At 40.5% G+C, this 26909-nt stretch overlaps 1 protein-coding gene across 1 annotated transcript; it reads right to left on the reverse strand.

The window, feature by feature from the left end:
• On the reverse strand, nt 1-26909 carry B3GALNT2 (beta-1,3-N-acetylgalactosaminyltransferase 2). Its single transcript, XM_039568146.1, has 12 exons — nt 26736-26909; nt 15820-15967; nt 14449-14549; nt 13185-13378; nt 12078-12173; nt 7536-7646; nt 6709-6787; nt 5334-5517; nt 3510-3635; nt 1260-1419; nt 789-845; nt 1-425 (listed from the first exon to the last, which is right to left on the reverse strand). The coding sequence occupies exons 1-12, from the start codon at nt 26827-26829 to the stop codon at nt 291-293; spliced, it is 1485 nt and encodes a 494-aa protein (XP_039424080.1). The 5' UTR covers nt 26830-26909; the 3' UTR covers nt 1-290.

Here is a 26909-nt window from a genome sequence, read left to right on the forward strand (position 1 = left end):
TTGGCATTCTTATGTGCATTTATTAATTACAAGTAGGTCTTTGACTTTATATAAAAAGGATTTTTTTATCTTGAACATTTTGGTTTTTGTCAGATCACCATCTATACTATAGAAAATGAATAGTATCAGTCCACTTGTAATTATCAAAAGGGATGTGCAAATATTGTTATACTTTAGTTGAAACCCAACATTAAAAGGTATCTTAATATTTCTTATTGTTCCAGAAATTAATCCAAATGTACACTTTTCCATGATCATTATACACTACCCTGTTTTCCAAGGCAAGTCCATCATCTTTCCTCACATCTACATGGATCTCCACATAGTTCCTTTAATCTCCAGAGCTCTCCCAGTTCCTGGGGAGAGTACTGGGGGGAAGATAGCATGCCACTCTCACATGTCTTCTCACACAACCAGAGACCATCCTGTTAAGAGAGAGAACCATTTCAATAGCTTTTCTTAGAAAGAATTTAGTCTCCAACAATCTTCACTTCCAAGAATCAGGTGTTTATTGTTTCTAGCAATAAATATTGCACACAAAGGTCCCCAACTGATCTCCTAGACCTATTCAGAGAACTTGGGGGGAGGGATGGGGTCTGCAGGTGGTTTGTGGCAGATTTGTGGTTTTTCTTTTAAATACATCTTTAAAAGATTTTTTCCTCTGGATTTTAATTCAATGGTTATTTCAATTTCTTTTTAAAGAAAAGAACATTTCTCCTATTTTATGCTATGTGGAACAGCAGGCATGTTCCTCTTTCTGTAAGATCAGATAATTCCTTCAGACTTACTTGATATCGCTTGGGTCCTACAGCTGCCATCCAGATGCCCATGCTCACATCTTCACCCTGACACATTAAAATAAAAAATGCAGATATTAGCACCAAGAAAGCGTAAAGCGTGACTATGACCTGGAATAAGTTGCCTCATCTACCAGCAGTAAAGAACGGTAACTACAAAAACCTACACCAGACTACTGCAGAGGTGTTAAAATAATCCTCACAGCTTTTCCATGATAATACACAGTTCTTAAAAAACAGAGGACAAAAAACAAGATTACAGCTCCAGAGATTCTCAGTCCGAAACATCTGTGCTTTAACCTAGAACAGACACTAAGCATAGCAACCAAAAACATGGCAAAAGCCTGCATTAGCCAGGAGAACCCAACACTAACACCTGAGCAATGTTCTTTCTGACTCAGCCAGTACATGCTGTTCCCCAGACCAGTTTAAAAAAAAAAAAACTGAACTAATCTTTCTTACCTGGTACGTTTTTAATCTTTCAGAGTTGCTTGCTAGCCACTGCACAATGTCTTTGGAGATGACATAGCCAGACCCACAAGCAAAGGCTGGATATGCAGGACTTGGATACTCCAGTTCTTGCCATTTCCCAGTTCGATCAACTGCCCAATTTAGTCTGAAACTGAAGACCGTGTTAGACATGAGATGTTTATAGAGAGTCCTCTGTGGAACCTATGAACACTGCTAACAACTGAAGCAACGTTGATAACAAAATAAGATTGAGAGGAACAAGTAGGTGATCCTAATTATAGTTCCTAGTCTTATTTCTCTAGGGCACACATCTAATTGAACACAAAGCTAAAATTGTAACTGTTGTTTGGCCTCAATGTTGGATAATAAGAGAAAGTTCTCAGAATAGAAACAAAAGCAACATTGACAGTCAGGTCTTCAGCATGTGCATCTTGCTGCTGGGTTTTGAACCAAGTAAGCACATGCATCCTTACCTATTTTGTAATAGGCACATCTGTATCCTGCTAATTAACCCCTTTGGTTAATCAACATGACACAATGTCAGTGCCTCCAGCAGGGATGCAGACAGCAATGTCATGCAACCCATTTTCCTGTTAAAAGTAGTGGCTGCTTAACAATCAGGAAGCAATATGTACCTTCTCTCAGCTGTTTTCCGAATGAAGCTCAACAAAGGAGATGTTCAAAGGCTGCCATCACTGAATTACAAAAAGCCCTTCCTGGCAGTAGTGTTCTCTAAGGGAGGCTTTATTCACTACTAGAGGGCTGCAGGAAGCAGTCTCTGTCCGCACAGTCTCTCCACACGCTCCCAGCGTGGCCGAGCTCGCTGCTGCACCATGCGGCACTATGGACCCTGCCGAGTGAGGCAGTGAGAAGCATCCTGCTTTTCCTGTTTGGGAACAAGCTGCTCTTGCACCCCCCTGGCCTCACAAACACTTCATGCACTCACAGAGAGCTAAGAGACATAACTGTGCCAATGCAGCAGGGTCTCCCCGATTTACAAAGAGATTCAGCATTGCAGCTTTCAGTCATGAGCACAAGCAGCTGAAAGCTTCAGTGAGCTACTAAGAATTGTCACCTCAGACAACAGCCCTGAAAGGGAGGAATTACAGCTGAGTGGCAGATATGTTATCAGATTCTGCACATTCTCAGCTGAAGCTGACATGTTAAAGCACCAAGTAAATAAAAGTCTCATCTGATACCTGAATTCACTTTAGACTTGGTATCTTCCACTCCATTGAATCACAGCATGAAGGGTTCAACCCCCTCCAGACTGAGAAGCATCTGCTTTGATAATCACTTTATACTTCCATGGTTATTTTAGCATTTTGTTCCCTACATGTCACACTTGCCCGACCTGAAGACTGTGACTGTTAGAGAATTTACAATCAAAGATGTCACTCCTACAGATCTTTGAGATAATCACAAGATAACCAACTATTTCACACACTTGACCACACACTTTATTAAATCACGTTATGAGTAAGCAACAGACAGGACCAGATTTGTGAAGCAAAGCAGCAAAGGCCTGTTTTTCTTCAATAAGCAGATGGCAACAGGAAGGCACATTGTGCCCTTATGCTATAGTGAATGCTATAGTAGCATAGAGTGTCTGCTATATTGGATGTCATACCAGAGCTGTGATGCATTCCATGGATGGAAGGGAAGATATGGGCTATTTGATCCCCCTGGTTATTCACAAGTGTAATACAGGCTGGGAAAGTTCACTCGAAAATTCGTTAATCACACCTACCATTTCAAACAGCAGCAGAAATGGGCAGCCTGAAATTCACAGATGTTAAAATAAAGTGCAGACCATAACAGAAATTTTGTTTCTCCTGTTTACCCCACTTCCTCAAGCCCACCAGAAAAATCATAGTGACATCACAAAAAGTAGTATTTATAGTTCTGTAGTATGTACTTTCCTTTAAACTTCATTGGATTGCTGGAAAATTCTTATTTACTTAAGTACCACGACAAAGATGTCTATAACACATTTTAAAACCACACAAGATATTCAGCAAGTTTAACTCGTTGTAAGGGCATACTTTGGAAAGTTACTGTAAAGGACTGATTTCTGTATTCTGAGATTCAAAGTTCTAAGTCATCCAGAAGTCCTGCTTTTTACAACTGGCTTCCCTAGGCATGGGAGGGGAACCCACATGAAAACAGACTTAAATCACTAAACCATTCACTAAAGAAATGGTATCTATCTCTTAAAGACAACTTAAAAAAACAACTTACTTTCCCCACCAAATGTTTGGCCTGTCCAATTTTTTCTGCATTATCCTGTTAAAAACAGCTTCCAAATCAATGTAGCAGTCATCATCCGTCTTCAGCAACAAGTCAAAACTCGTTGATTCAACTGTCCTGTAGCCAGAAAGAAAAGTGATGAGATGCTGAGCTGCACACCACCAACTATAGACAGCAGGCTCTGCAAGGGGTTTTTGGGATGCAGGGGGAGAAGCAAGAGGGAAGGAATGTCTTTCCTACCCTTGACTTTTAAATGTTTTCTCTATCAACAAAGGCTGACTGCTTGTCTTTCAGAAAGGAGATGCAGTATCCTATGATGATGTTAACAACATGGACTTGTATATGAGTGGAAGAAAACAAATTTGAAGTTTTGTTCTCCAGGACAGATTGTGGATTTACTAATGAAACCATCTTAAGCAATATTCACCTCAGAAGGATATGAATCCCTGATGCTGATGGCAGCACAGTTGTTAAAAGCCACTGGCTCCACGTCAGTAGCCTACTTTCAGGATGAGACAGTCAGTTCAAGGGCAATGAGAAGGTTGTAGGTGGTAAAAAACATTTGTGGAAACAACTCTGTACTTACTCTTTCTCTGTAAATGCAGCCTTCAAATATGAAAAATGTTATCTTTACCTGTCTGAAATAGTTGAATGTGACATGCATAAAATAACCAAAAAAGCTTAAGATTCTAGGGATCATCACTGAGTTGGTTATGAACGTTTTTAAGGGTAACTTCTCATAACAAGAAAGGCATTTTTTAAAGCCTTTTATTACTAAATCTTGAAAAATTGCTAATCTGTAAGAAATGATCACAAAGATCTATGTCTTGACATGAAAACCTCCTTTTCGAACTGAAAGCATGGTTCAGTTTTTCAGTTACATTCATAGCCATGAAATTTGTGAAGTAAGTGCATAATCTTGCAAGCAACTAAACTGAATTTTGGTTAAATTACAACTGTCAGTTATATTTCTTACTCCACAGCAGCATCAATTAACTGAAACAGTTGTCTCAGAGTAATGGAAATCATTGCAAATTAGGGGTAGTAACTTACTAGATTCACCACAGACAGTGCATTACACTAAGAAAATTCTTCCTTTCAACCTTCTGTCCCCCCTGTACACAAGCTTCCCGTCCTTCGCCTCCACTCAGCACTGGTGTGGCCCCATCTAGACTACAGTGTGCAGTCTTAGACTCCTCAGTACAAGAGGAACACGGCCATACGGGGTGGGGAGTCCAGCAAAGGGCCATCAAGATGATTATGGGACTGGAGCATCTCTCCAATGAGGAAAGGTGAGAGAGCTGGGACTGGTCAGCCTGAAGATGAGAAGGCTCAGGGGGAGCTCATCAATGACACCTGAAGGGAACAGTGTAAAGAGATGGAGCCAGGCTCTTTTCACTGGTGTCCACTGACAGGACAAGAGGCAATGGCCACAAACTGAAACACTGAGTAAGTATACAAACTGGCCAAAAGCCATCCTTTAAAATACTAAAACTGCTAGTTTTCAGTTAGAGACAAATGAAATGAAATTACAAGGAGGAATGAAAATTTTCACACCTAGACTCAGAGCAGAAGCCTGTCTTGCCAGCTCATGCTGATTTGAGGCAGCAAGGGTCAACATTCAAAACACTATAGGCACTCCTATTTGACTCACTACATGCACCCAAAATTGTGAGAGAGAAATACAACTAAATGAAGTAAATCACATAAGGCAAGTATTTCGTGGAACCTATCAAATAACATAATCTCCTGGATCATCTTGCACTACAAACAGCACCATTCCTGTGAGAAAATAAGAAAATACTTTCACCTTACCATCGGTAGAAGTTCAGCAGTTTGGAGGGAACATTTCTGTAAGTGTCAATCACATCTACAAAAACAATGTCATCATAGGTACTGCTTTCTTCCTTCAATAAAGCATCTTCTTTTTCAAGGTTTTTTATGTGACTTGTAAACCTTTCTGGGCGAGTATGGAGGCTTTTTAAAAGAGCATCACCTTCTGAAAGAAGCAGCACCCATTATTAAACAAAGATGCATATCTACATATTATTTGACATTTCTCTTGGATCATACAGGGCACATTGACCAAATGAATCTGAAGAATTAATTTGAATTAATGGGGTTATGAAAATCCTGCAATTAATTTTAGAATTTCTACAAAATGGTAAAAGTTGCAGAACAACAAAGAAATATATTTTTGTATAAGGTCTGACACTAAAAGTTTAAAGTAAAAAAGTATTCTCTTCCTTTTCAGTAATAAAAGAATTCAACTTTTTAAGGCTCCTTAATATAAAGAGCAGTCTGGGACTTCACTATTACTCTTATCTGTAGAGTAAAAAGCCTACTGTCAATTACTTCTAAGCATATGCATCTAGCATAAAAAAGTAAACACAGAAACAAACAAACAATCCTATGTTAAATATAATCAAATAGGCATTGCTTTGATGTAGCACAGATGGTCCCTGCTGAGCCACATCATATAACTGCAGGTAAAAGCAAAAAATATATTGCAGATAAGGAGGTAGTTTGTGGTACTGAAGAAGAGTTTGACAAACAAGATGGAAGGGCTTTAGCACACACCTCAATTCAGGCTCCTACACAAATGACAAGACAACAGGACTGCCCAATTATATCTACCAGGCCTAACTACAAAAACACAGGAATAACACTCAAAGTCACTGCTTATGTTGGCTATAATGGACCAGTAAGAACACATCAACTCCAGCACCAAAATCTTAGAAACTGGAAAGGGGTCCTATAAAATCTCTCAACATTCTGCTGAAATAGGTGTAAAAGAGCAACAAGAGGGATGGAAACTGTCCATAATAAACATGGTGATATAGTACCTCTAACTGCAGCAGAACTGGAAAAAATGAAAAATATCAGGGAAAGATTTCATTGTATGACTCTTTAAAACTTGATTTTGGGTAACAAAAAAACCAAGAGGAGAGTCTAGATAAAAAGACTAAGGGAGGCAAGTCAACTGGAGTGGCTCACAAACAGCAAGCAAAAGAAACCACATCAGGACATTGACTTTAGGCATAGAAAAGCCAGGAAGAAATTGCTTCTACTAAAAGAAAACCTAGGATGAGTAAGTTCATGGAGACAGCACAAATTATACTCAGAAATATAATTTAAATTACCTGTTTTGCCATAACATCAAATGTCATGCTATGTTTTGTGGACTTACCTTGAATAGTGTAGATAAAACCACCTGCTATTCCCTCCACACCTTCTGTGAGTTCATGTGGCAGTGACCCTTCCCCTGCCTGTTAGGAACAGATTAATAGGAAGTAACAGATTAATTCATCTCTCATTACTGATGTGTTTTCCCTATGATTTTAAGGTGTGAAGTTTTCTAGCAATTAACAATGAAATTAATTTAAAGCTCTGCTGGTTTAGGCACCTGCATAATCAAAGCATCATAGAACATCCTGAGTTGGAAGGGACCCACCACAATTACTGAAGTCCAACTCCTGGTCCTGCACAGGACCACCCCAAGAACCACACAATGTGCCATGAAACACTAAAACTAAGGTTTTTAACTACCGCTTTGTGGTATTTTTTTAAGTTTCACCCAAAACTAGCAGTACCACTGAAACTTTCAGAAAACTAGTTTCAAAGTTGACAGCAAAATGTAAACTTATTCTGGCTAAATTATGACAACACAGTATGTTTAGGCAAGCAACAATTTGACATGAAAAGAGACACATTACCAAAAAAGCAAATAACCAGACTTAATCCCATCAGTTGGGATTTTAGCACAGGATTTTTGACCCTCATTTGGCTTCACATCTGACAAAAACAAGGAGAGCTTTACTCCCCTCAAAATAAAATACCACTTACAAGCATAATTTTTTTGCTAGAAGGCAAAGCAAAACTTCTCTTCTGAGACAAAAGGAAAAGCCCAACTGAATTCATGATTTACAGAGAGAAACAGAGGAAAGTAAAATGCTAAATTCTCAACATTTATAGGAAAAACAGAAACATGGTGGAAAGGAAGGTGAGGGGACTCACTGTAATGACTCTGAAAACACCTCCTCCATCATTCACCATCACTTTATGAAGGTTTCTTGAAACCAGGCCCTGAAGATCCTGGCTCTCCCACACAATGGTACCTTCAAAACTCTGGTAAGAGAGCAAAACACTGTTATGCAGGTATACAAAGACTTCAAATAATGAAAGTCAAACAGTTTGGGCTTTTAAAAATTATTTTAAAATAGTCAACTTCACACAAGATTTAGCTTGAGTGCACAACATAAATGTTTTACTTACACTTCAATAAAAATAAGTTACACATAAAAGAAACACATCTGTGAAACTCAGTAACACATAATGACGCTTTTAAGACTAATCATGAATATATTAAACTTTTAACAGAAGCCTAGTATAAAAGGCTTTGGCTTTCTGAAATCATCAAAATATCATTTAAAGGTGACCTGAAGTGAATTTTAAAAAACCAAATAAAAAATCCTGCACTACAAAGAGAATACGTTAAAACAGATTTGAAAACAAGCTCAGCTTTTATAGTTATCTGCCAAAGAGAGATCAGAGAGTCAATCCTGACACCAGCAAAACTCAAAGGAAAATATGGCCACCTTTATCCCAGTAAAGGTGTCACAAGCTACTGTAGGAGTCACAGAATTCTGACCTCACATCTTGGCTGATAAGGAAGAAAAAGACAAGTGAATAATTTTAAAATTTTCTGGTTTAACTGTTCAATTAGGCTATGCCACTCCATGTTTTACATATATGTGTGTGTGTGTGTGTGTGTGTGTGTGTAAATTCCTGCATTTAAAAGTACTTCGTCTCAACTTTAAACTGAAGACCCCTGAGAACATGCAAAGGAACAGTTGTACAGGTAAGCATATTGGTAGAATTTTATTTTTAAAAATTTTTAAAGCAGTTTCTCCCTTATGACAGAGTAGGGTTGTTATAATCCTGACTCCTAGATAAGCACATTCCATTTTGTCTCTCCCAGTTTCATAGGAAACACACTGGTTGTTAGCGTGGGCGTTGGAACAGAAAAACAACTTGTTTGTAGATGCATCCCTGTTGCTGTAGGAAGTCTGTTCACTTATACCAACCTCTCATCTCTTCCCCATTTTAGCTTCCTTGTACACTAGAAACCTTCTCCAAAAATTCTCCAGTTACTGAAACACTATAAAGTCTAGATTAGAGTTCAGCTTAATTTTTGCTTTCCTCTAGAAGTAGTTCTGAACATCTGCAGCAGTCTCAGTATTTAATGACAGCTGTGTGTGTATTTCAGAAGTCTCTCATCTATTATTTAAAACACCAGCTTTATAATCTAATAATGGAGCTAGCCAGTGTTTATTCAAGCCTGACTCCCATGCTCAATACCTTCCCCTTGTTTCACAGAATCATAGAATAAGCTGTATTAGAAGGGGCCCATTAGGATCATCCTGTCCAACCCCTGGCACTGCACAGCACCATTCCCAAATCCCACCATGTGCCTGAGAGCATTGTCCAAATTCTTCTTGAGCTCTTGGCTTGGTGCTGTGACCACTTCCCTGGGAAGCCTGTTCCAGTGCCCAACCACCCTTTGGGTGAAGAACCTTTTCCTGATATCCAACCTAAACCTCCCCTGACACAGCTTCAGGCCATTCCCTCGGGTCCTGTCACTGGTCACCAGAGAGAAGAGATCAGTGCCTGCCCTTCCCCTCAGGAGGAAGCTGTAACTGCAATGAGGCCTCCCCTCAGTCTCCTCCAGGCTGAACAGAACAAGTGACCTCAGCTGCTCCTCATACGGCTTCCCCTCAAGGGCCTTCACCATCTTCAGTGCCCTCCTTGGGATTCCTTCTAACAGTTTAATGTCTTTCTTTTATTGTGGCACCCAAAACTGTCCCCAGCACTCGAGGTGAGGCCGTCCCAGTGCAGAGCAGAGCGGGACAATCCCCTCCCTTGCCTGGCTGGCGATGCTGAGCCTGATGCAGCATCATGGCTGGCCCTCCTGGCTGCCAGGGCACTGCTGACTCATACTCAGCTTTCTGTTGTTTGTTTAATTATTTCTCAGTTATCAAAACAAATGGGCCATTATTAAGACTTTTTTTAGTGGCTCAATTTCTCTGTTTACAGTGACTGTCATCTCCCATTCCAATGTTTTTGCTGTAGGGACTGGGCTCTAATCACACTTCAGTGCCCTGTTTACAGACACAACCTTTGGTAAGTTGTTTAGTGAGTAGAAGAGTCCTTTAGGAGCAAGAAAGTCCTTTCATGCCTCAGCAAGCAGAAACATTAAAATTCTCACCACTATTACTGACTTTAAACGTACCAAGAGTCTTAATCAGTTATTACCAGTGAACCTCAGTGTAAGGTGTCCTAAAACTGCAAACTATCATTATTTTCCAGGTTGAAAGACTTGTAAGCAAATTTTCTAATGACTTTAGCCTTCAGCTATTCTTACTCCAAGTCACTTAATGAAAGCTGAGGTCTGAAAATGCTTAAAGCAAGAACATTAGTGGCACACCTGAGACTACATCATCTGTTTTTCCCCATTTAAATTCCAGCCTTGTTGCTGCCAGAGTGCAGTGGCATTTACAGTGAATACCGAACAGGTGTACTGACATAATGCAGCCCTGCCAAACTCCTTCCCTAATGTTCAACAGTGCTGTGCTTTTTGTTCCTCTAACTACTCCCCATTAGTAATACAGAGTACGTGCAGTAGAGTCCCATCTCCATGCAAGGGGCCCATGGCTTTTTGACAAAATAAGTGCATTGCTAAGACTTGTCTGTAAGGGCCCCTTGTGTTTTTTTGTTATCTGCTAGCGTTTCTGCTGTTCAGAGCCTTCAGTCGTTCCAAAGCTGAATGATCGATTCTGTCTCTCACAATCTGGCCTGCCAGATGCTTATTCTAACGCTGCATTTCCTTTCCTTTCCCCAAGACAAGCAGAAAGAGCAGCACTTCAGCTGGAAGACGAATGAAGCTCTTCAGCAGTCTGTACAATCCATTACTTCTTCAAGGTGGAAAGACAGAGAATAGATGCTGTCTCAGAAACCATCCTATGACAATTTAATAGTTCACTAAATTTAGTGCTCTCAGACAAGTAGACAGGAACACGTGGGCATTGCCATCTCTTCTGAATCATCGTGTATGCTTCAGCATCCTGAGCATCACAGGAAATTACATGCTGTGCATAAGCCCTATTAATCTACATTAGAAACATCGTGTTACCCTGTAAGCATTCGACACATGACACATATCAGATTAAGGAAGCCCACACAAAGAAATATATGAATACTAATATCCTCTCTCTCAAGGAAACACTCCCCATCTGCCTCTCAGGAAAACTGCAACCATTTATAGCAAAATTACAACTGCCTAGAATTTTAGCATCTCGAAACAAAGTCTTACAGGGAAAAGGCTCACATGATAGACGACCAAATTACTGGGTAACCAATACTCTTTTAAAAAATGTAAAATAAACCCCTAATCATTTTAGTATGAAATTAGATTGTCAAAACATATGCACAAAATACTGCAAGTGGTCTGCTCACCTGGAAGGTCTCCTGCCAGCATACCAACTTGTACAGTATTCAGTAAACACTGTCTAAGATGATAAACCAATCAGCCAGCTGCAGATTCCCCTTAAAATGAACAGGTTTCCAAATGCATTCATTATTATAGAGCCAGGGGAATAAATCAGGGAATAAACTGGCCCAAATTGTCCTCTCTTCCCTCTTCAGTCTTCTCTTGCTTCATTCTTTCATAACACAATTTCTTGAATAATAAAACAACCCAGACCTAAAGACAACTTACAGAAATAGCAGCAAGAGTCCAGGAAAATATTTAAATGAAGGGAAACTGTCTAAAATGGTAGCTGATATATCTAGTGAGAGATCACTGCTCCACTGAGAACAATTCCTTGTACCTGGGAGGGTCTGCTAACTAGGATTCTCCTTCTGAGTCAGACTGTATTCATTAAACCTTCACTGTAACAACATCAGGGTATTTTCCTATGATATTCTGTTCTTTTTGTGTTTAATCTTTTTGCGTTCCCTCCTAGGCAGTCACAAGTAGGTTTGACATCCCTATATCAAAACCAAATAACACTGTCATTGCAAATGTAATATACGATATCTTGATGTTATGTCCAAGACATCAGATGTAGATACCTCTTTTCCAGCTGTTCCCTAGAAACCTGTGCCATCCTCCCCTCCCTATCTTGCTGATAATGTCTGATAAAGCAGAAAAGGGAGAAAGAAGCATCCCATTTACTGGTAAACTCTCCCACAGAAAGGAAGCAGGTACAGTTTTCAATCAGAAACAGAAAGGTTTTCTGCAGTTGCTACTATTTGACAATGTAATTTTTTATCAATTTGTATTTTCCAGGCTTTTGCTTTATAACTACTCATGATAATAAGATGCTTTGAAATAAATAGTGGATTTCAGCACAGCCCTGCAACTACCTACCCATTCTGTGAACTAACATTCTAGAGGTTTTCACTTGCCCTTTTCTGCCTCAAGCAAAGGCCAGTTTTATCAGTCAGTCTGTCCAGATGACTTAAAAGAACTGCTGGCAGTTCTGACGCTGCACATACCTCTGGCAAAATAAACTGCTCTACTGGCTTGTACCACAATCTGTTCACCTGCACTCCACAGCTTGGTGGACTAAAGCGAGCACTGAAGATTGCTTCCTGAGAACAACAGAGAAAAAAATCAAAATTAAAAAAACCAAAACACACATTAGAGGTGCTACTGTACTACATATGCCATCAAAGGGCTCTTAGATAATAACAAATTACAAAAAGATGCTGCATTGCCAAATTCCAATCTTTAGAAAACAGTTTCCAAGCTCTCTTATGATACTAATTTTTCTCCTTCACTGGAAGTAAAAAGTTAATGCAGATAAAATTATTAGACATTGAACATGTAGGAATTCTACCATTTAGAAAACATAAACTTGATTACAGTATAACTTTATTTTTATTATGGCTATTGTAAACCAGACTCTTTGGAAGTTCATCATGAAAGTCATATATACAATTCTTTCAACTATAGCATAGGCAGAAGTTTTGAAATTGGCCTATCAAGTTATTGGTTGAGATAAATGCAATATATCAAATGCAACAATCATGCTCAAAATTTTTTTTCCCTCCAAAGCACAAAGCTATTCTATCAAACCCATAACAGCTTGGGACTGGAGAAATTATCAGTGAAGTCTGATTATTACCAGTAAATAATACCAGTCTCTAGAAACCTTAAAATGTCTTGGCAGAAGACAGACAAGAAAAAATTACAGCTGTCCTGCATCTCTGCTTGAAGACACCAAATGTATGTTTCTGTACACGTTTTAAATATATTCGACAGTTTATTCTTTATTCCTTATATTTTTCCTTCCTATCAATATTCAGAACCTCAAATACGAACAAAAAATTGTGCATTGGAATTAGATGTAAGTGCTCTTTCGTAACAGCATCTAGATTAACTCATAGCACTTTGTAAATTTCATCTTTTCCTCATCCAGGATGCGTGTGTGTGTGTACATATACGACAATTTAAAATGCAACAGAAGAAAAATGTAATTCTTATGCTTGTCAGTTAAATACTTCTCTTCTAACTCACCAACACAGCATGTAACTTTCTGTAAGAACTTAATCCACAAAAACGAGACAACATGCTTTCAAAAGATAACTACAATACTCTACCTCATGTTCTGCCTGGTACAGTTTTACAGTGATGTTCCTCTGGAATCCCACCCCATCGGCCTCATAAAATACCCCAAGACTGGTAATGACAATGGGGTAAAGTACACGGAAGTTCACACTGACGATTCTGTCTTCAGACAGCACAGAAGGTATGTCCTCAGGGAGACTGAATGCTTCAATTTCCTGATTCAAAACTGTATGAAAAGGAAAGGACAGAGGTAAGGTGAGAAAAGTTCATAGTTCCTGAACTGGATACACACAAAACACACTGCATACATGCAAAGCATTCTGGTTAATTAGGATGGCTCACAAGAGCACAAGGATAATCAAACACTGGAGTAAAAGAAAATACAATGGGCTGCAGACTGCAGCAGGAAAAATTTCAATGATACAGCAATCTGCAGGCTAATAGCAATTGCAACTCAATGCCTACATATCCACAGGGAAAAGACTAGAAACACAATAAATCCACAGCAGGAAGACAAAAATGCTATTTGACTGCATGAATACCTGTATATTAGCATAATAAAATAATTATTCATGTACCAAAATGGCATACAGCTCCACTTAATTCAGCTGCCTGCATTTTGGAGTTATCGCCTACCTAAACCCTGAGGTACCATTTATACTTGGGAACAGGGGATGTTGCCATTCAGAAAGAAAGGAACAGAAGTTACATTTTGTGTTGAATCATGGCTCAGGTGCCCAGCAGTCCTTAGTTAACTCGCATTAAAGAACAAAAATGAAATAAAAACCAAAAGGTGACAGGAAAAATTTACCATTTTAGTTAGGAATTTTTGTATGGCACTTAATTTTTTCACCCACTTAACATTTCTTAATTGTTTTCTCTCTAAAGCAGAATCTGAAAAACCTATCAGCCAGACTTGCTTAGAGAATTCACTTTGTCACCAGAGAAGTCCACCTGACAAGACTCTGTCACCTTGCCACTTTCTTCACATTTGCCAATGACCTATGCCAGGTCATTCTCTCTCTCCAATTTCATTTAACACACAGATCAAGTAAAAATGTATGTTATATGGGAGAGACTGTCTGACACAAGGAAAATGCAAATCCATTAGAAGCCAATGGCCTCCTCTTCACATGCCCAAATATCTCTCCCTTCCTTGCCTGCACATGGTACTTACAGGAACGTTATCCAACAAGTTCTAGGAGGCATTTGTTTTCAAGACTGGCTGTCTCAATTAAACTCCCCAAACTACTTTCAGAAAAGATGACTAGAATTTTTAAAAGTTGACTTCTATACCTGGGTTACTGATGTTCAGAAGTTTGCAGGAGTAGGGGTCTTCTCTGTCCTTCACTGGCACAGCACAACCATGCGCACCTATTATAAACTTCACAAGGACACTAAAATAATTTGGTTTTATTAACACCAGTTCTCTTCCCTCCTCCCTCCCTCTTCAATAAACTTAATTTTATCATCATGGCCTGTCTTTCACAGGGTTAAGATTTTGAACCCCTTAAAAATAAGCAATGACAGTCTGTATGCAGAGCAACCATGTGAATCCCCTCATAGGAGCTCAATTCCAAAGCCACATTAACATTTTCCATCTCATTATGAGGTCGAAGGAAGATTGGCAGCTAGAAATGAGATACAAGACAGCCAGCATACTAAACAGAAAAAAGACCTATGGCAACACTGAAGGATCCCAAAGACCTGCCTTTCCTGGCCTGGGTTTGTTACTTAATTCAAGATTGTTTAAATACTATGCATTCAAATGTCAATGACAAAATAGTAAGAAAAAAAGACACATAGCATCAAAGGAGGAACAAGGACTCCAGGCTATCTGTTACAATTAAATATTTCAACTTTGGGTTGTAGCAAAACAAGAGGTTCCTCTGCAGCTCCAATCATGGTTATTCCATAGCTGGGAGACATCCAGTATTACAAGGAGCAGGGATCCACCTTAACCTATCTTTTCACCTAGCAGCTAAATGTCCTCCCAGAACTCCATATAAGCTATGAAAGGTCACAACTGTAGATGACTGAAGTGGCTATGCTGCACTCTAGGCTGCATGCTGACACCAAATCTGTGAACAGCAAAATGCTTTCAGTGCAAGGCAGGTACCAAGGTGTGAGGATGGCAGCGTTTCCAGGGATGAACTGCAGCAGAGCTTCTCAGCAAAAACAGACCTGTCTGTACACAGACAATGCAAGCAATGAGGAAGGGCCACCCACACTGCAGCAGTTTGGTGCACCTGGTTCAGCGGGAAATAAACCTGAACTTTACAGTTGAAGCTGTTGCAAGAGTTTTCACGGTTCTCTTACCAAATGCAATCCTGCCTGTTTTCAAGTATCCTGGATTAGAGAGCATTTCAAGTTGCTTACCATACATTGCAACACAAAAAAGAGAAAGGCTTATATGTCACTAATGAACAGTGGCAAGTAATTGCAAAAGCAAACAGCAGTGTATAAAAGGTAGTTACAGCCCAAGAAGTATTCTTATATACTGTTAAACAGACTTAAAAAAATCTATCAGAGTACAAGATGATCAAAAACAAAGAAAAAAATAAACTAGGAAATACTTTAAAAGAAAAATTATTAAATCAAGATATTTCAGCATTACAGTCCTCACCCCCTGCCCCCAGGCCCAAATTACAGAGCAGCAGAGGTTACCGTTGGTTCAGGGCAGGATGTTGTTTCAGGTGCTTGAACCAAGTGTTCCTTATAACACTGCGTAGTTCATGATTGTGTCGAGCTGACAAAACTCCTACAATAACATCATAATGTTTCAGCTTCCACTGAGGAAAGAAGGACAGTGGACCTAAAAGTAGAAAGTGACAAATATTTACTTTATGCACTTATTACCACAAGCCTGAGTTGCAGCATTAATTAAAATTCCAGCCTTCCAGTACTTAAAGGGGGCTTACAAAAAGGAGGGGAAGCAACTTTTTACAATGCAGATAGTGATAGGACAAGGGGAAAAGGTTTTAAACTAAAATAGGGAAGATTGAGATTGGATGTTGGGAAGAAATTCTTTACTCAGAGGGTGGTGAAACACTGGCAAAGGTTGCCCAGAGAAGTTGTGGCTGACTCGACCCAGGAAGTGTTCAAGGTCAGATAGGATGGGGCTTTGAGAAACCTGGTCTGGTGGGAGTTGTCCCTGCCCATGGCAGGAGAGTTGGAATTAGGTGATCTTTAAGGTCCCTTCAACCCAAACCATTCTGGAATTCTGTGATTAAAGGACATCTCAAAAGCAAGAGAATAAAACACTAAAAGCAAGCAGCAGACTTACGTTTGCATTCTTGGTTTGGGATCAGAGAAACATTTTCAATATGCCAAAACCTTCACTAACATACCCGTTTTCCCCCTTCTTTCTAAAGCTGCTGGACCACCTTTCTGCCCCACCATTCCAGCATGGGATCTGAAGGCCTATTGTTTCTAACCTTTTGAAGTTAGAAAGTTTTGAAGTGGTTTTGAACACTACTCTGCCTTCACACAGGGTGTTACATCTCTACACAGGGGAATGCTCCGGCTTTATTCAAAGCTGGATGCCATTGCCAATACTTGTAATCCAGGATTTAGCTTGTGCTGTTTTAATTTAGAGATCATGAAACCTGGATTTGATTTCAAGCAGGATTATGACCAGATAAGAGACCTGAGAAGCTCTGATTTAGAGCCTGTAAACAGTCAGGCAAGTAGCTAAAGTGAATTTGCTTAGTTTAATCTATCAGACATCCTAGAATTAAGACAGATTTACATTTAGTTTTAGCAAAGGATTGCTTCCTTTTTATCTCACTGGTTTTTTCATTGGGCTGAAGATAAAGAAAACAAATTAAGTGTGAGTGCACTTTAAACTACTGCATATAGCATAGACAAGATTTTTTAGAATCTAATTAAGAGACCAAAAACACTGCCAAGTCTGTATTGTGAACTCCCACAAGAAAAGCTGAATTATTATCCAGACTCTACCTTCCATACCAGCATCCCCTTTCTCCACTTTGAAGCTGAATAGATGGTTCTTTTACACTGCTCACTAACCTAGGACCTCACAGCATCTGCCACAAAAACTGCTGTGCCAAATCCCACCAGACATCCATCCAGCCTTATATCCCACTGTCAGTGTTCAGCATGCAGGGGAGAGGCCTTGGCCTGCCTCTGTTCCGTGCTGATCAACATCAAGATTTCAGAACTTTTTTGTTGTTGCTGTTCTTTAGGGCTACTGAAAATACCCCTGACTCCCAAAGCCAAATAAAATTGGAATTGATTCTCAGAACAAGGCAAGAGCAGAAAAACTACAGAGAGATGTTCCCACAAGAAAACCTTTCCCAGTCTATTTCCCACTAAATATTTTAGTTCTAAGCATGCAAACACTGATTTTCTATAAGAAGGTTACGTTCCACCATTATTTAAATAAATCTGTACTGAAAACAGCTACAAGATTATCAATGACTTAAACTGAACATTAATCTACTAAGAGAAGTTTCTATCAGTTTAGGCTCACAACGACTTAAAACCCCAAGCAATGAGCCAATAGTTCCATTCCTCATTTTTCCACTGAAATCAACTGTTGCACTCTTACAACAACCACAACTGAATTGGTGGTGAGGTTTAGGAATATGATTTGTTTGCTACAGAGCAGCAAACCCAGTGCCCTATATAACATGTGAAGAAACTTGTAAGTCAAACACACTGTTCAATCGAAATACCAATTTCGTTTTCCTTTACGCTGGTAAACACCATTTATCCAGATATATATGCCCTCATAGGTCATTACATAGCCAAGAATCACCAGCTCTCCAAGACACCAGAGATACATGAGACAGACATATGTTTATAAGACTACAACACTATAGCAAATTCCTGTGTAGTTACATAATTCCTTCTTCCACTTCCCTTTTTTTCCCTTGTTCTTCTTCCATCTTTAGTTTATTCTTCGGCCATAACTCCAAGCCTTTCAGTATAAACTTCATAGGTCTAATATGCTTGTAGACCGCAGATGAGGTACTGCTTACACAGACTTCTTTTTTAAAATATCACTTTTAATTAGAAGCAGAACCATTTCATTCACTCAAAATTAAAGAAAAATAAAATTAAGGGCACAAATCTATGGGGCGACTCGACTCAGAATAGCATAAGTTAGCTTGAATTAATTTAAAAAAACCCAACTAAAAATAAGATACTCAAATCAAATATACATACTTTTAATTAGTTTATATTTTAAAATGAGTGAAGCTTTTCCTTATGAACCATCCACATGGGAACAATGTTAATGTAACAGATGCTTCAGAATTAATATCCTATTGCTTTTAGAACACCATGACAGTGTTCTATATTCAGAAGATTGTCTTCTCTGTCCCAAGAGTTATGTCATTTTACTTTTAAAACCACTGAAAATGAAAAAAAAAGAAAGCTGACTTTGACAAAAACATTTTTTTTTGCTTGCTAGTAAAGAATTCTACTTCCATTGGAAAAGTAGGAATAATGCTAAAATTTCAGGAAAATAGATTCATATGTGTCTCTCTGAACTCGCACTATTAAAAAAAAAAGGGAGATAAAGTGAGAGGTACAGGGAAAAAATACTAAGGCTACTATTAATTTATAAAGATAATTCTTATGTGCATAATTCTGATATGTGCATAAATACTCTCTGATGCAGCCTAATTTAAGAGAAAACATTGCTGACCTCAAAGCCAATAGTGACAATTTAGACAAGCAATCGATACTTGCCACTGAGGACCAAAGCTATTTATCTGACATTCTATTTTTGTGCACTTTTAGGTGAAAATTTTAAGTGTTGGTAATAGGCTTGAAAAATATACACCATGTAATATCATATTATATCAGATCATATCATATCATATCGCTCACTCTTACCTGGAACTGCTTGTGCAAGATAATTAAGTCTTTAAATTTTCTGATTTCAAAGACAAGAAAAAACTGTAAATCTTGTCGTTTGTGAAGGGGGTGAAAAAAAAGAAAAAAGCTACATATCACATTCCATGATAAACCTGAAAAGTGTTACGGACTAAAGGTTTTGGAGAAGGAGAGGAAGGAGAAGGAGAGGAAGGCTTCCAGTCCAAAGGTCACACTACCACTACCTGCCTTGCTTTTGAATTCTTACTGACTCAAAGCTGCACCTCGGTTGCATTACTTAGCCCAAGACTTGTCAGGAGAACCTGAGACAATACACAAACCCTACCTGTTAATCCACAGCAAAAACTACAAAAACATGAAAGCAAGCAGCCCTCCCTCAGCTGCTGAGATCCATTTAATTCCATAGAGCAGCTGTAAGGAGTACTTCTGCCAGCTCTAAGTCTACTAAGTCCAGTCTGCCAGAACCTTGTGCCACATTGTTTAAGATAAGCTCTTACTGAAGCTTCCTTGGGCTGTGGTATTTGTAAGGACAGGCTTCCACACAATTCTCTGATATCTGACCATACATCTACTTTTACTGGTACAGGTCTTCACCTCAGTATGAGCTTCAGGAAGCTTTCACAGGATTCTCAGTTCACCAATTTTCATGAAACTTGGTGAAAGCGCTTGTCTTTGGGGCCTCCACCTGTCTGTCAAGCTTGACTGAGAACTACCAACAGATCAAAGTTTGGGAGAGATACAGGAAAAAATAAACAAGTGCATATGTAGAGTGCAAAGCTGTGCCTTTGGAACAGATGGCTAAAGATGCAGAGGTGTGCCTCCGGCTGAGCTGGCCATGGAAAGAGGTCACTGCTGACAGGCAGTCTGCTGACCCTACTCAGATTTTAACCACCTCAGCAGCAGTCAACAGGTCTTGAAGTTTTTCAAAATCCCAAACTACAAAGATGAACATGCATCTCTTCTTCCCATGAGATTGCTTCTCAATAAAATGTCAAATTAGGCAGTTAATTATATTTGCTTCATCATAAGGAGATGAAAAGAGAGATCATTTAGCTTGATTCTGTCAACAAACACAGTCTTGCTGCACATATCTCTGTTGATGAGTCTCCAATCAACTACTAAATTTGCCAGCCATTTTCAGTGAAATTTGGCATAATATGCAGTCCACAAAGTGATTAAAAGCTGATTTCATGCAACTGGAGTGGACAAAGAAAAGACTCATCATTAGTGTCTGCACTGAGAAACACAGCAGTGTATGCTTACTTGTAATATCAGGCACCAGAGCACCTCCACGGGAAAACTGCTAAAATAAGTGAGCTCCACAGAAGGCTGGGCTTTGTATCGTCTGCTACCAATGCAGCTTTTCTCTCTTTTTTTTTTTTTTCTGAATAAATAAATGAATGGAACTAAGTAGGCCAAACAGAAGTTATTTAGAATATTCTCAACTAGTCCACTTCATAAGACTAAAAAGAAACAACACTGCTCCAAAATAAAAAATCCCACACATTCTAGGTTTTTATCTCTGCCTGTTCCTGTGATTTTCCTGGGGTTTAATACTTTTTTCTTCTCTGCCGCTTTGTGAAAGATCCAAACAAACACAAAGGAAGGAATTAACTGAATATAAAGATTTGTATTCCCAGAATGCTGACACACACAGAAAAAGAACAAACCAAAGACCAAAAGCAGCTCTTTCCCCCTTTAATCTACTTCACCCAAAGTAATCTGCTACAGCTCACCTGCATTACATGTTTTGCTGCAAGCAGAGCTACATGACCTCCCTGCAGCACCTACTTTACACCAGAGCTAGAAGATGCACACCCTTGGTTTCTGCAGGAGAACAGGACTCTGTGAGGCAGACAAGCTTTTAGAAAAGGTTTACAAATTCAAAGAACAAAACCTCCGCAAGCAGAGGTTTCTGTTTGTTTTACATCAACAGCATGCCCCAAAAGAAATAGAACAGCAGGGTCCTTCTGAATTGGCAAATGGCAGTAGTAGTAGTGGTGGGGTGATGTTACCCTAAACACCTTAATTATGTAATACTTGCACATTTCTAGACAAAACTGGGAACAATGGCCAAAGCATCAGAAGCAAAGTCAGAAGAAACAAAAGCAAAGCCTTTTCCCAACACTGAAACTGATGCCTCCTTTTCTTTTTTTATTTTGTGGAGGGAAGGGGTGGGGATGTGGCAGGGCAGGGGAAGCAGAGCATAGCACCTTTATCTGTTGAAAGTTGGCTACCAATCCCTGCTGCCATGGGACAAAAGCCTGACCCCAGGGAAGGCTACTTGATCTCTTCTGGCTGTTCTATCCAGTAGGCAATTTAGAGGATAACTGTTGAAAACCTTAATTCAGCCAACTCTGGAAGAACTGGTCCTCTTTGCCCTCTGCTCCAGTGCCAAAATACAAAAATGCAATTCCAGTGCCACTCATTAGTAGTTTGCAATGTCTCAGACATCAGTCCACAGAATAACTGAAAACCCTAAAAAATCCCAATTCCTTTGGAAAGTACCATCAGCTTATTTGTGTATTCTTTGTCAACTATTTTGTGGCCATCAAAGGTTAGGGGATTGTTTTATGTTGGGGGTGGCCCATGCATGAAAAACAATGTTATAATAAGATCTTACAGATGAAGGGTGGGAGACAAAGCATTTTAGGCAGAACTGCACATCTACTGCCAATGCCAAACCTGACCTGCTGAGTTTCTATGCCCAAGGCCACCAGTCTGTAAGTCTTTGCATGTCTAGAAAAGATGAAATAACTTTGGGACCAAGCGTGCTACTCCCTGACAGATAGGACTACCAGATTTCAGACAACATCCTTTCTTAAGCAAGTCCCATGTTTTAGCAAAACTTCTCATTACAGAGCACCTCGTAGGTTGTTCCCATATTTTGGTTCCACTAGGCCAGCGCCTGAAGAAGTACATGCTGAGCCACAGGACAACAGATGGCATACAAGCCGACTCTAGAAAATGGTGGGTTTTAATCTGTTGCATAATTGTTCACTAGTAGAAGATTGACTCTAGCAAAACCAAAAGGGCCAATTTTTAGCTGCCACACACCCCCAGAAATGTAACAGGAATAACGACTTAAAGGGCATTAGCATCAGCCAAGCAGCAGAAGATTACACAGAATGTGTGGGGCTTTCTGATTAGGCACTGTAGATGAAGCCCTACAGTGAGTAACTTCCTACTCAATAAGATTTGTGCCATCAATTAAAACACACAATTAGCAATGAATCCACCTGGAGTGCTAAAAGCAGGTCTGTCTGTTCCTTCTCAAGTTTCTGAGGTCATTTTATAATTAGCATTTATCTAAGACTTTTACAAAAAAGTAACTAAAGCTTCCTACTCACAAACTTCCTTTGGATAGCACTTGTTTGTAACCAGTTAGACAAGGATTTCAATTAAACCTATAAGCATGTTCTTGCACAAATCTTGTTCAGAAGTGTGAATTATAGTCTCATTAACTGATGAACAAAAACAAAGCAGGAAGCCACCAAAGTCAGGACAGTAAAACAAAGGCCTCTGGTCTCAGGATTGAGCATATTTATTTTTTTCCAATTACTGAGTACTGCCTACAAGAAGTGTACTCTATCTTCTGTGACACCGAGGTAAATGTGATCATGAACATAGAGAAAGTCTGAATACTGCACAACTGAGGGCCAAGAATGCAGGCACACTACAGGCCTTTCACAAGGGGTAGTTAAAAGGAAGACTTATTACAGAAGGTACTTCCAATACAGGAAGAAAAGCAGATGGAATAAGTGAAGACTGGAACACTGTTTACATTTAAAGCCATCTGACCAATAGATAACAAAAACTAACTGTTTTCCAGAAATAGAAAGCCTATTTTCCTCTAGAAGTTAGAAGTACCTGAAGTGCTCAACTTAAGAAAGCAAAGGTTTAAAACAGACACCTTTGACGTCTGTGGTTACATGCTGAAGGTGTACCTGAAGGAGGAGAAAGACCCTTTTGACTGAAAAGCTTAAGAATTAAAGGGCATAAACTAGTTGCAAGTAAGCTTAGGCTAGAAATGAGAACATATTTTTAATCAGGACAACAAGCTTCTGGAACAGCCTCTTCCTATGACTGCCAGGAAAATCCAAGCAAACAGACACAAAGCCACCTCAAACCTTCACTAAATAATGTAGGCTGCCCACCTGCCATTTTGCAACAGAGATCAAGAGTTGTTTTAAAGAAATAGTAAGCAGAATTGATGGCTGGGCATGTCTATTCCAATCTTGTGTTAGTGATTTAATGAAGCCAAGGTAAATAATATGGTAAATAACGAAGCCAAGTGAGTTGGCTGCACGGTGCTTAGTTGTGAGCTCAGGTTAAATCCAGGTGACACCTGTTTTTGCTACTACCTTTGACGGTGAATCTTTAAGCAACCTAAACCACTCGTATGTGACAAATTGGCATATTTGACTGGATGGCAAATAGAAGCACAGATTATTTAGGAAAGCATGGAATAAGTCCAAGCTCCAAATTCTCAGAAGAATGGGGCTGTGTTAACTGGCATGATTGTACAGCTGCGAAAGGACAGCTAAAGGTGGCTGGGGCCAGATAAAGGATGGAAAAGGAATTATTTGCAAAATGCTAGGTAGCTGGTTAGAAGCTGCTTATCAAGATGGCAAGAATAACAATAAAAGGGTACAATAACTAAGGGAAGAAGTAAAACTCCTAAAGGCAACTGAATTAATACTGTCTTTGAAAACAGAGCAGCTGCAAAATCAGTTAAAGGAAGAAAACAAGAAAAAAAAGTTGGAGGAAAACATCAGATTTATGTTTATGTGGGCTCTCCATCCTCCTGACATTGTACAGATTAGGAGATTAATTGTATCCCCTGAAGAATGGGATGGGAACATACGGGATGATCCTGATGACAGCAAACTGAGGAAAACTGATTCTTTGTTTCCCTCAGATTCCTCTGAATATGAGCCCAGACCCATCACTAAAGCAAAATACATTCTCATTCCTGTTGGCCCTCAACAACTGATAAAATTCCACACAGATACAGGAGCACAAATTTCAATATTAATGCAACAGGATGCTGAGAAGCTGGGTGTACAACTTGGACAGCACAGAGTTAAAACCACTGCAGTGAATGGAGCAAATGTTATTAGCCAGACCACAAAAGTTAATTTAAGGCTCTGGGCGAGAAGTGAATGTTGTCTACTTGCTTTGCAGCGAAAGATCATGACGGAACTACTTTGGGTTTGGATATTTTGAATACCCAAGCCTGGTGCCTGATGGTCAGCAGTGTGTGGTCCTTTGGTTCAAATCTTGCCCCTAAACCTGGGGTACAGTGCATGTACTTCGTGCAGTCCTGGCACTCCTGATCCAAAGATTACCAATGTACAGCAATGCCCGATTCCTGCTGTGGCATGAAATGGAAATTCTGGGGTAACAGCAGAGTTAGAAAAACAGCACATTATTTCCAGAACCCACTGTACAATTCACCCACTTGGTCAGTCTGAAAACTGGATGGGAGGTGGCATCTAGCAATTGATTATCAGCTCTTAAATGCCAACATGGCCCCACTAAGAGCTGCAGTACACGATATTGCAATTTCAACAGCTACAAGGAGCCACACACTGTGGGCAGCAGTGCCAGGTGTGACAGATGTGTCCTTTATGGTCGGTCCCCTTGGAGGAGGATAAAAAGAAACTTCCTTTTACTTGGGAAGGTTCACAATATACCTATAACAGACATCCACAGGGGTATAAACATTCACCCACAATTGCTCATCCCATGTTTGCTGAACTTTCACAGACAGTCTCACTCCCTCAGAATGTGAAACTGTACAGATCTATAGGTGATATTCTAATTAGAGGAAATTCCCTTGAAAAGGTGGGGCAAGTGGTGGCAGCAGCGCAGCAAGCACTATACAAAGCAGAAGTTGAGATAGCACCTGAAAAACGTCAGGGACCAAGTAGAGAATTAAAGTTTTTGAGCACTTGGTGGACAGGGGGTACTGTGGTGATTCCTCCATCAATCTTAAGAAAAATAGAACATTTGCAAATGCCCCATTCTAAAAAGGAGTTAACAGCAGCTTATGGATACTTTAAGGTACTGGAGGAAACACATACCTGGATTTCCTATCATTTCTCACCCACTGTACTCACTAACAGGAAAGGAAAAACACTTTGTAAATGTTAAATTAGTCATTGATTAACTGCTGCTAAATCATTTAGATATAAACCATTGATCAAGTTGGAGATCAAGACTGAACTTAGCTACACCTAAGCTCCATTAGGAGCTTGGAAAGCAAGGGGATCTGCCCTGAACCTTGTGACTCAACCAGAGTCAACCCTTACACCTTTGAGTCTTTGGTCTCTGTGTAAATCATTCTAAATGAATTCTAACTGGAGTTTCCTTAGGATGTTTCATCCTTGTAGTAAACAACAGGGAGACCTTGACACCCAAGTTTGTTAAGTTGCTCTTCTACAAATTTGTGTTACTCCTACTTTTGCTAATATCTTTAACAGTGATTATTTAAGTGACCTAAACCACTCATTCACACCAACACCAACTGAGAAACTGCCGGATTTTCTTTAGAAACGTTTGTTAGGGGAAAACACATTTATGTGTGAAAGGTCATCACGAGATTTCACATTGCCACTTCTAACTCCAAATTAATGCTCTGAAGCAGCCCCATGAAAGATGAACAAAACCAACCAGGCAATTCAAACGAACATCAGGCTAGAAGTTCAACAATTAGAATTCCCATACTTTTATCATTCAAGTGTGACCACTGCTGATTTGATATGCAAGAGCCAGAATACACAGAGCCACCCATACAACTCTGCAGCCTACAGACTATGCAAATGCACTGACCCTGCTTCTTGCATATTTGCATTATTAATTGCCACAGGAAATCAGCACTCCTGTTTTCTCACAGTTGTGCACACCCTGCACAGGGAACAGGCACCAGTTGCAGAGTGCGGCTCCATTAGTGAACAGGCTACTGGGTAACTAAACACTTCTAAGCACATCCCAAGTCAAAAAAAACACCATTACGTGTTCACGTACAGTGTTTTTTAATATTGTCAAACAGCACCTGTGGGCAGCTGACAAAAATTTCTGTTCCAACAAAAGCCCGTTTCCTCCAGGCAGGAAGATTTGTGGCCTGAAAACTACACCTCATTTTATAAGGAGCACAAGGTAAGCCCTCAGGGGTCGGATTTCACTAGTGTTGGATCATACCCGGTCCTATGAATAGCTTCTTGAAGCACAGGGGTTTTAAAGACCGCTGAGGCAAACACAGTGCAGCGCGAAGAGCTATTCCTAGGACCGGGAATGACGCGACACGAGCGAGATCGGCGGGAATTCCTTCCCCACGTGCCTCGGTGGGAGCGGGAGGGCACGCGTGGCGCAGGAGGCGCTGGGAAGCGGGAGCTGCTGCTCTGCACCCGCGGCAGCCCCGCACCGCGACCGCGCTCGGTGCCTCCTGTCCGGGCGGCGCAGCCTGCGCTGCTCTCCGCCGCTCCACGGTACGAGACGCTCGCTCCCTCCCCATGAACCCCGCGGGCACTCCGGCCGCTGCTCCCGCTGCCCGGGCACAGCATCCCCCCTCGCCTCCCGCCGCCCTTACCTCGGCCCCACCAGCGCCCTGCCCCGCCAGCCCCGACCTCTCCTCGCCTGGGGAAAGAGGGTGGAGGAGCCCAGCCCGCCCGGACACCCCGCGCATCCCCCGGCGCCCGCCCCTCTCCTACCTGCCGGGTGGCTCCCGGGGCAGCTCAGCAGCAGCCAGACGTGCAGCGCGACCCCGACCACACAGGGGCACAGCAGCACCAGCCAGTTTCGCATTGGCCGCCGCAGCCGCCGGCCCCTTCCCCTCCGCGCCGGCCTCTCCCAGCGGCGCCGGGGCGACGGCCCGGCTCGGCCGC

This window comes from Corvus cornix, chromosome 3, assembly GCF_000738735.6.
Source record: "Corvus cornix cornix isolate S_Up_H32 chromosome 3, ASM73873v5, whole genome shotgun sequence".
NCBI classification, from domain to species: Eukaryota; Metazoa; Chordata; class Aves; order Passeriformes; family Corvidae; genus Corvus; species Corvus cornix.

Bases quoted from the DNA above. Each gene is read 5' to 3' on its own strand.
- B3GALNT2 (XM_039568146.1), bottom strand. From the start codon at position 26,829: ATGCGAAACTGGCTGGTGCTGCTGTGCCCCTGTGTGGTCGGGGTCGCG. The intron at 6,788-7,535 runs GTGAGTCCCCTC...TGTTCCTAACAG, and splicing joins GTGTTTTCAGAGTCATTACA to GCAGGGGAAGGGTCACTGCC. The intron at 3,636-5,333 runs GTAAGGTGAAAG...TTCTGGCTACAG, and splicing joins CTGCTGAACTTCTACCGATG to GACAGTTGAATCAACGAGTT.